General features: G+C 48.3%; 1 protein-coding gene across 2 annotated transcripts in view; it reads right to left on the reverse strand.

The window, feature by feature from the left end:
- Positions 1-1,345: 1,345 nt before the first annotated feature.
- Positions 1,346-10,710, reverse strand: part of olfm2a (olfactomedin 2a) — a 61,165-nt gene continuing 51,800 nt past the window's right edge. For both annotated transcript variants that reach the window (XM_031575725.2, XM_012833753.3), the window contains exons 3-6: positions 8,876-9,031; positions 6,990-7,209; positions 5,314-5,420; positions 1,346-2,115 (exon numbers count right to left, since the gene is read on the reverse strand). In XM_031575725.2, coding sequence (XP_031431585.1) covers positions 1,441-2,115; positions 5,314-5,420; positions 6,990-7,209; positions 8,876-9,031 — 1,158 coding nt within the window. In that variant the 3' untranslated portion in view covers positions 1,346-1,440. The remainder of the gene's footprint in view (positions 2,116-5,313; positions 5,421-6,989; positions 7,210-8,875; positions 9,032-10,710) is intronic.

Consider the following 10,710-nt stretch of genomic DNA (forward strand, 5'->3'; position numbering starts at 1 on the left):
GCTAACCAGAAAATGCATTTAAAAGGACTAAAGGGATTTACTCAATAAACAAACATTAGCACTTTACTTCAATCCTGCGTCATGAGACTTAGATAGCCATGCCATAATCATGTCATGGCAGGTATCATATGCTGTAATAAGTTACTGTCCAGTGATGTATAACAGTATGATGTTATGCTTTGATTACCAATACTGCTAAAATGACACTGTCACCCCATGTTAACTAATGACAGCATCTTCAATAAAATGCTTCCCAATATGACACTGGTTTTGGAATCTGTATCCATACTATGACATTGTCTGCGTCAAATATTTAATATTTTCTCTTACTGTTAACCTTTACAAATAAATAAAAAAAACTTTTTTCACAAAAAGTCAAATTGTTTATTTTTGTTTCTAATAAGGTTTCATCCATCTGTGGCCGAGCATGCAGCGCATGTTGCCTGCTGAGGCGTTTTGCTGCAGAAATGGAAACAGATTGCCGCTCGCCAAAACGCAAACAACAACAACAGCAGCTGCAGCAAACGCCTGGGGCTTCATTTCTCCGTGCGAATGCTAATGCCTGTACATGCCTTCCATTTGTCTGTCCGCACATGTTTCATCGCTCTCCATCCTACTCCACCCCCTCCCGCTCCATCCATTCATCCATCCCTCTATCTCTACACCTCCCCTCATAAAGCCAGCCTGCTCCTCCTCCTCCTCCTCCTCCACCTCCACCTCTTCCTCTCCTGACAGATCACCTTTGAAAGTCCTGATGTCTGACTGGGCTCAGGTTCAGGCGGGTGTCAGGGTGCCTACCTCTGAGTGCCAGGAACTGCTGAATAAGGGTGGATGTCACCTTCCTCTAAACTGGTGTTGTGGCAAAATCAGTTTGAAAAGCTAACTGTATGGAGGTGATATCCACAGAGGAAAGATGGACTACTGCCTTTGAGGGCGAAGTGAGATACGCACGGAAATCTTGCGAGAAGAGACAGAAGCTATAATGACAGACACTTTCAAATGTTAAAGTTCAATATTTATTTTTTTCTTTTCCACAGATAAAAAGAACTTACTCATGCTTACTCATCACAGAAAAAAATGAAAAGCTCAGTCTGTTTCTCTTTCCCAACCCTGCTGTCAGAGCCTTGTTGTTATTAATACCCCACCCCAATCCTTGAATGTGGATGATAGCACTCTATGCAGATCGAAATGCTTAAAAAAAAGTCCAAAGCTTCAGGTACAGAATGTTTGGCCCCTCCTCGCAGGTGTGTGTTAATGGATATGTTCACATGGATCTGTTTGTGTGGAACTGGATATATTTGCGTGTGTGTATATGCGCAGAACCTGTGTGTGTGTGTGTGTGTGTGTGTGTGTGTGTGTGTGTGTGTGTTTGTTCAATGAGACTGCATGTGCGTGTGTGAGTATATGCGTGTGTGCACACAGTCACTCGAATGACCAAAATCAGTCGTCGGAGGTCTTGATGACCTGGAACAGGGTGACGTTGTACATGACCTGGTGTCCATTGTTCCAGGTGTAGAGCACCCTGTCGCGGGGGTTGTAGTCCATCATGGAGATGTGCGAGTACTGGTTGTGGAAGGGGATGTCCGTGTACTCGTACGTTGACGTGTTGGTGTAGTAGGCGAAGTAGATCTTGGCGCCGGCCAGGTGCGAGTTGGTGACGTAGAGCGTGCCGCAGATCATGAAGGCCTCCCCGGCGCTGCGCTTGGGGAAGCCCGTGTCCCACGTCTGCTGCACCTCCAGGCTCTGCGGGTCCAGGCGGCTGATGACGATGTTGCCCGCGTTGGGGATGGTCGTGTAGACGGCCCACAGCCCGTTCTCGTCCGCCATCAGGTCGATGTCCGACCAGCCGCCCCACGAGTAAGGGAAGGTGTTGTTGTAGCCGGCGCCGCTCAGGCTGCGCTGGACCAGCACGCTGCGGGAGCGGAAGTGGTACTTGATGATAATGTTGCTCTGGTACTTGTTGTAGAAGAGCGAGCCGTTGTACACCACGTGGCCCGTGCCAGCCCACGGGTGCGGCAGCAGGTGCTGCACGAAGTTCAGGCCGATCTTGAAGTCCGCCATGGTGCGGAACTCCAGCACGCGCCGCCCCTTGAAGTAGCCGTCCATCGACCAGACCTGTAGGGAGGGAGAGAGAGAGGTAGAGAGAGAGAGGGAGAGGGAGAGAGAGAGAGAGAGACTTCACTTTTGTTGGCACATCTTTCTGTTACAGCAGTCATTCAAAAGGTCATGTAGACCCTGTATGAATAAGTGGATGAAAGAAGTAAAAGAAACAACAGACAGAGACCAGAGTCAGAGAGAGGCTTTGAGAAGTGACTAGAGATGGAAAGGGTGAGGGTACAAGAAACAAGACAAGACGAGACCAAGAGCACCAAAAACGTCACGCTGCGACTCGACAGTGCGAGAGTGACAGCAGGCTCTTTCTTCCCCTGTCACCTGTGGCGATATGCCCTTGCAGAGAGGCAGCCAGAGCCTCAGTTTACTTACTACACACAGCATGTCAGCGCCACTGATGCACACGCTTCTGTGCGCACACAAATGTATATGTACAGTACATGTGTGTGTATGGATGTGCTACTGTGTGTCTGTGTGTGTGCCTCTCTCTTCTTCCGTATGTGGTTGTGTGTGTCTGTGTGTGTCTGTGTGTGTCTGTGTGTGTCTGTGTGTGTCTGTGTGTGTCTGTGTGTGTGTGTGTCTGTGTGTGTCTGTGTGTTTGTGCACAGCCATTGATCTCCTCTCTGCGTGGAGGTGAAGACGTTAGCTGGTGCTCGTGGTGGGCTCCTGTGTGTGCTCCCTGCCCTTTTCAGTTCTCATCTACAGAAAATCAATCCTGTTAGCAGCTCTCTCCCTCCTCCCTCCCTCCCTCTTCCTCTCTCACTCCCTTGCTCTCTGTTTCTCTCCCCTCTCTCTCTCTCTCTCTCTCTCTTCCCATCTCTCTTTTTACTTGCTCTTTCCCTCCCCCCCTCATCCCCCCAGTGCTGCCTGCTTCACTGCACCCTGCTATTGACAGAGCTGCCCCTCCACCGGCCTCCATCTCCATCAACTTTTGCTATTAATTGATTTAATAAGCCACAGTTAGTGGTGCTCTGCCTCCTTCTCCCCTCATGTAGAATGCAGAGCACTGGATGAATGCATCACTCTTAACCCCCCACCTCCTCCTCCTCCTCTGCCTTCCCTTCTACACAGTCAGTCTGTCTCTCTCTCTCTCTCGCTTTCTGTCTCTCTCTTACATTCTCCAGTCTCTCTCTTTCACTCTTTCTGTCCTTCTGTATCCTTTTAGCTTTCTCTCTCCCTTGCCTTCTCCACAGTCTTTTGTACTCTTGACTCTTTTTTTCTCTCTCTCTCTCTCTCTCTCTGTCGCTCTGTCGTCTCTTTCTTTTTTCACTCTATGTTACCTTTTCCACTACACCTGTGTTCTACTCTTTCTTTTCTCTCCTTCACCTTCTGTATAATCTCTCTCTCTCTCTCATTGTCTGTCTCTGTCTTCTGCTTTATCTTTCCCTCTCCCTTACCCTCTCCATAATCTGTCTCACCCTCTTTCTCTCTGTGACTTCCTCTTTTTTCTTTTCTCTCTGCCTTACATCTGTTTCTTCAATTCCCCCCTTTTTCTCTCTGTGTATGTCTCTTTGCCCTTCTGTCTCCACAATTTCTCTGCCTTTCTCTCCCGGTCTCTGTCTCTGTCTGTCTCTCTCTCTCTCTCTCTCTCTCTCTCTCTCGTTCCCTTTCTTTGGTTGTCTTGTTATGGAAGGGAGCAGGCAGGTTATTTTTAGCCTCTTCCACGGGGAGCGTGCTGCTGGGTGTGAGCCTGGCTGCCGGGCTGCCTGGCTGGGTGAAGAGGGGGAAACACAGGTGAATTATGGAAGAGGAGGATTATGGGGCATTAAGAGCGCCTCTTGCTCTTCCTGCTCAAATGAGTCCCTGGAGCAGCAGGAGAGGAATGCTTACAAACAAACACTCACACCACTGTGGCTGCTAACGCCATGGGGCCACTGATATTGTATTACTCCTGGCCAAATGTGATCAGAATGATTGATACGAGCGTTCATTGCTTAGTGGCTGTTAGTGCGATCGGTGATTGATAGGATAGCTGGTGTGGTCAGAGTGAGTGATGTGTTACAGTGGCAGACTTGAGGACTTGCTTTTGGAGGTTGACCTTTGTCGCCGGTTTATAGAGCGACAGGAGGCTTAATCCTCTTCTGTCCTCCCCTCCTCCTCCTCCTCCTCCTCCTCCTCTTATCTCCCAGTCCTTTACTCACCTCTGCTCCCCTCTCCAGTTCTCAATCCCCTCTTCCTACCTCCTCTCCAGCTCCCCCTTCTCTTCATCTACACTCTACTTCACATGTAATCTCTTCTACCTTTTCTCTCTTTCTTTTCTTCTCTGCGCTCCACACCTCTGCTCTCCTTTTCTCCTCCACTCACCTCACCTTTCATCTTTTCCTCTCTCTTCTCCTTTCCTCCCCTCTGTCGAAATATCATGCACACTCCCCTATTCCACCTTTCCCTCTGTTCCCCTCTCCTCCCAAATCCTCTCCTCGTTCTCGTATCGTATCGTTCTCACCTCCCCTTTCATCTTCTGACTTATCCTCTACACTCCTTTCCCCTTCTTCTTCCTTCTTTCTCCTCTCCTAAACACTCTTCGCCTGGCCTCTCTCCTCTCCTCTCCTCTCCTCTCCTCTCCTGACCTCTGTTCTTCTCTTGTCTCCCCTTTTTTTCACCCCTCCTCACTTCTGGCCACCTGTCAAACTCAGTGCAGGGGGACGCTTGCTCATATCATCTCTCTGCTGTGTCTGTCATTGAGGATAATTAAGGGGAAACTTAAGGCTGAGCAAGCTGTTAATATCCACGGACGTGACGGACATTGAGATTAATCAGATGCCGGCGATGCCGGGACAGGAGCACCAGGGTAAGCCGGCTATCCATCAGTGACTCAGCCCCACCACACACCAGCGTCACCCGCCAGCCTGCCAGTGCAGCAGCTCCAATTAGTCATGGGTGCGTTATCTGGCACGGCTGCACCCATACCTCCACTCGGAGACATGCTACGGTGGCCTAATGTAATGGTCGACGGTGACTAGAGAGCTGCACAGTGAGCAAACCTCGCTCCCACAATGCAGACCCTAATACACTTGTGCTTACTACAGACCCTAATACACTTGTGCTAACTACAGACCCTATTACACTTGGGTTTTAGTCCCCTTGCTAGCACGCCCACCACTTCTCTCCCAGCTTTCAGGTTTTAGTCCACTGTGTTCTCACGGCACAGGTTACATTCACACAAGACACACACATGACAGCGTGGGGCAAAGGGGGCCTCACCCGGTTGTCTGAGCTGGGGATCATGGTGTCAGTCATCCAGGAGCCAAACCTTGAGCCTGACGCACGGACGGTGATGGGGTTGCTCACTCCTGTTAGCTTACCACAGCCTGCAGACAAACACATGAAATCTGTTGTCAACCCCATGTCTAACTACATTGTGTTAGCTCGCATACAAGGTTAACAAAGGTAACAGCAACAGTGGTTAGAATGGAGTACCTTACCCTTTTTGTGAGGTAAGAGTGCCTTTATTATAAGAGAATGACATTCATTACAATATATCAGTTAATATATAAGTATATAAGTTTATTTAATTGGGCATAATTGTTGGTGATAAAACTGGAGTTTACTGTAAAAGCAGAATATAGAATATTAAAATGAAAGACACAGGGAAAGAAAGATAGCATATTTTACAGGGCTCTTAACAATAAGAGAAGCACTAGACACTAATTTAAATGGACGTGGAGGAGCCGCAGTGTCCTTCTCTTGCAGTTATGCAGTTATTAAAGTGTAACTTTATGTGTGGGTTTCCACACAAGAAGGTCCTAAAATATTCAACAGCCAAAAGCCACATTTAGTTCCACTGCAAATTCTGTTTTTCTGTTAAATCATCACTTTGGCTTTCCATATTCTATGAGGATTTTTTCTGTTAAATCATCAACTTATCAGCCACTGATATGTGAGATACTGCATGCAGTTTTTCAGGGCCTTATAGGCTTTCATTATCAGCTTTAGCATAATCTCAGTTTGTGGGATATGTCTGAGATGGGGGAAACAAATAGCAATTTTACAGAAGATTAAAATGGCCTTAATGAGATACTCTATTATAGTTAAACTAAATGTATGCTTTGAAGCGGGAACTAAAATGACCCACATCGCTACAATGCCCCCCCGCATACAGCAAGGGGCCATTAAAGCATAAACTGAATGCTAATGAATGATATTACAGAATGAAGAAACCTATTACACCAGTAGGGTAAATGTATGTTTTCCTGTGCAATATAAATGGAATTGACCTGATTTGTCTCGTGCAATATTTCATACTGAAAAATGGAGTTGTCTATAACGAAATGGTCTAATACCACAAAAGAGCTTGAAGCCAATCGAAGCAATGGACCTCCCCGTGCGTGAGTGTGGTTTTTCCTGGTTCGCCTCAAATGCATTCGCCATCAATGTCAGATTCACACAAATGATTCTGTCATGGCTTGTCAACCTCAGGCTGGAAAAGAGTGAGAGTAGCTACAAATCCAAACTACCTGAGGTCACTTTCATGTCTCTTTCATTTGTTAATGGTCTGCTCAGTGAGTGGCCTCGCTTAGGCATTTTACGACACCAATAAACCAACTCCCAGATCCATTCTGTACTGGTCCACTCCACCTCAAACAGGCAACCATCCCTCCATTCATACTATTTCCATTTCCATTTATTCATCAAGCAGACGCTTTTATCCAAAGTGACTTACAGTACAGTACGGATACACATTTGCATCAGTATGTGTGTGACTGTGATGAGAGTGAGAACCTAGGACTTTATTGTTGGTAGCACATTCCTTTACCAGTTGAGCTACAGGACCACTCTCTCTCCCCCTTCCTCTCTATCTTCCTCCCTCCCTTCCTCCACCCACTCCTCCCTCCCTCGTTCTCTTCCTCCCTCCATCCCTGCCTCCTCCGTGTCCTCACCCAGCTTCTGCATGCAGGAGTGCAGCCTGGTCTCGAGCAGGAGGACCCTCTGCCGGAGTTCCTCGTAGTCATAGGCGCCCATCTCCTCCTGAATGGCCATGAGCACCAGGGACAGGTTGCGCACCTCATCCCTCAGCCGCAGGATCATGCTTGCGTCCGCCTTGTACTGCTCCAGCACTGGCAGCAGGGGGAGCAGCTGAGTCATCTTGTCCTTAAGCTCCTGCAGGTGGAGAGAGAGAGGGATGGAGATGGAGAGAGAGAGAGAAAATAATTGTTTTTCATACATTGCAGATTCCTCTCACAACAGTTGAGATGTGTAAAGGGTTGACGTCTCCCCTGTCTCTCCTCACACTGTCTGTCACACACACTCAGGAGCTCAGTGGAGACATCAATCCCACACCAGCCCCGGCCTCACCATTTAAAACACTCCTCATCCAAAAACTAAAACAACCAAAAAAACAGAAAGAAAATTGCGTCTTGTTTTCACCGTCATGAAGTCTTCTCAGCTCAGCTTCTCAGCTCGGCTCTGCTCAGGTGGAGCCAGCCGTGCTCCGTCTGAAGAAGCGCCCGGCAAGACATAGAGCGTCAGCGCGTCTGACACCCGTCAGCGCCGGTGTGGAGAGTGAGCGCGGCGAGAGTGAAAGATTGATCCCCTCCGCTCGGCGGGAGCCATCAATTAAAGGACAGCAGTCAGGCGGAGGCTGAGCTCCTCCGCGGCAAAGGTGTACCAATAAAGCCTGCCATCAGCAGCAGGTGTATCCATAAAGTATTCACGCCGCGGGAGGGGTCCGTTTCCTCCCATGTTAAGGTTTTATCGTAAATCTGGTGATGGAGCAGCTCTCTGGGCCCACGGCGCCACATCATAAATCTCATTTCGCCCCCGTTTCGCGCCGTGAAAATTTGGTCTCGTTAATCTCGCTGCCTTGCCACTGGCGACTTTGAGGCCTCCGCATTCATCAGTCGTCCTGCTGAAATAAAGTCTGCTGCTTTAAGCCCGCTAGAAAGACTAGCTCTGCACTTCAGACTCTCTCAGACTCAGTGGCTGGAGTGACACTAGGCTTTTAAAAGTGTTTCTGTGTAGATGAATAAGATACTAAGATAGTATTTAGCAGACACTTTTATCCAAAGTGGCATCATAGGCATCATGCGGTGGCCGGGGAAAAAAAGCTGGGTCAACCAATTAGAGAGCGGCAACGCTAGCCACTGTACCACCAACACCCCATAGAAATCCTAATGTTGGAATAATTCTCCCAAATCCTATTTTCATGTACCCCATGTTGACTTAAATTCAATTGGAAATGTTAAATCTATGCAAAGGGATAGAACATGCCAGCTGATACACTGAAAGACTTTACCACCAGCTTTGATGTTAAGCAGGGCATAAATGTTAATGTTGGTGGCTGTTAGCTGTGGAGCAGAAAAAATACTAAATACATAGACACACACACACACACACACACACACACACACACACACACACACACACACACACACACACACACACACACACAGCTGCACACACTCACTCTGGGAGACACAAAGACATAAAAATGCAACTCTTGCTCCAGGTCTCTAGGTTAAATAATTTAGGTGCCTCTGAATGATCTCAATGGCCCTGCCCGGGCATGACTCCATGAAGTTAAAATGTTTGTGTGCATCTTGGCAGTGTGTGTTTATCTAAGGGCCAAGTGGAAGAACACATTTGTGAAACTGGGTGCAAGAAAAAAGTGGCATATTTTTTGCGCAGTACCTCAGCCACTCTAGCCAAACAGTTTTTTGTTGGGATGGACAGAGCCAAACTATGGTTACACTACACCACTGCAGAGAGAGAGAGAGAGAAAGAGAGAAAGCTTGCCAACAGAGGGGTTGGGTGTCGTCCAAACTACCTGAAAGCTCTTGGGGTTCAGGCTGCGGGGGTTGTCCGAGGCCGTCTTCAGTTTGCCGTCCACTGTCTTCATGAGGTTCTCCGTGTCCCTGACGTACTGCAGGTCTCTGTAGGTCCTCAGGTCTAACACCTCCATGGACTGGGTGATGTTCTGGACCTGCAAGGCAGACACAGCAGTTTTAAGCCCACCAGTTTGAAATCAGAGAGTCATTTATAGGGGATAATACTTTCAGCCTTAAGGGTTTGTGCACAAATCCAACATGACAACCAGGATGTACCGTGCTTAAAATCTGCAGCAGTGAGTGTTGCGGCTTGAATTGAAGTGCAGGGTTTAGTTAGAGATAAATCCTATGAATCCTATTCCGCCAGGAAAATCTTCAAATTAATGAGACGAAACTCAAGCAAGCTTCACTTTCACTTTCACTTACAAAGTTTCACTTTCCTTGCCTATCTTCGGTGTTGGGTACTGAAACCCCCACAGTCTGGAAGAGACATTGCCTTCAAGCTCCAAGGGCCTTTTTTTTTTTTGGCTCTGGTAAATGGAGGCTGTTCAACCCCATCCTGGAAGAATGTACTTGTTGGAAGTATGCCCCATCAAGAACCCTTCGACTGGACCATCTCCTGTCCGTCACAGCCGCTGGTCCCCCACCTCCCTTGCGTTGCAACACAACCTCGCCTGCTCACACCCACACACCGCCTGTTAGCAGCGCTCACCGCCGCACACACAAGAACGCTCAAACAGACACCCACTACGCTCACTCATTACTAGGCGCACAGAACAGATGCGCGCTGTCACGATGCTCGTTGCTCATTCTCATTTGGCCGCCCTCCTAACTGGTTGCTTTAACCAGCATGTTTTTTTTTTAAACGCGGTCAGAACAGTTTGTCGCTACAAAATCCTCCAGTGAATTCTCGCTCGCTTCCTGAAAATGCTATTCGAAAGAGGTCTGGGACTAGCATGGCCTAATGCTTTTTCAGGCCAAAGTGGGCGCTAAGGTTGTTAGCATGGTGGCCATGCGTGTCATGTCATGTCTGCCATGTTGTGCCGTGTCAGTCGGTAAAGCAGGGAGGATCATGTCAGGCGGTCCGGCTCGGCTCAGTTGGGCTCAGCTCAGGCAGAACAGGCTGGGAATGGTGTTATAACTGAGCGTGAGTGGGGAGAGAGAGGCTGCTATATTCTGCACACACCTCCCCAACCATCACAGAGAGAGAGGGAGAGAGAGAGAGAGGTAGAGAGAGAGAGAGGTAGAGAGAGAGAGAGAGGGAGAGAGAGAGAGAGAGGGAGAGAGAGAGAGAGTGACCCCAGGTGTCCTCATTAGTCTGCGGTTTATTAGACAAGAGTGGTGGTGCCTCACAGCTGGTGATGAGCATGAACACACACACACACAGACGTACACACTCAGGCGCTCACATACACAGAGCACAGAGTGTCAGCGACTACATATGTGTGTGTAAGTGTGTGTGTGTGTGCATGGGACTGAAATAACTGTTTTTAGGGTATTGGGTGTCTATGACAGTGTAAGGTCGATGTGTTGGTGTGCATTCATGCATGTGCGCGTGTGTGTGTGTGACGGGGTGGCATGTTTGTGGATATGTGTGTCTGTGTGGATGTGTGTGTGTGTGTGTGGGTGTGTGTGTGTGTGTGTGTGTGTGTGTGAGTGAGTGTGTGCGCACATGGCTTTTAAGACAGAGATAAGAGAAGACAGGTAGGTATAGCTGGGTGCGAGTGTGAATGAGATCAGTGGGTTCAGGTGTCTCATCGATCTGCTCAGACCCCCGTGCTCATTCAGCATCTAAATGTCCCTCTGGCAGCACCATATCAATCCTCCTCTCTTC

This window comes from Clupea harengus, chromosome 1 (assembly GCF_900700415.2).
Source record: "Clupea harengus chromosome 1, Ch_v2.0.2, whole genome shotgun sequence".
Lineage (NCBI taxonomy): Eukaryota > Metazoa > Chordata > Actinopteri > Clupeiformes > Clupeidae > Clupea > Clupea harengus.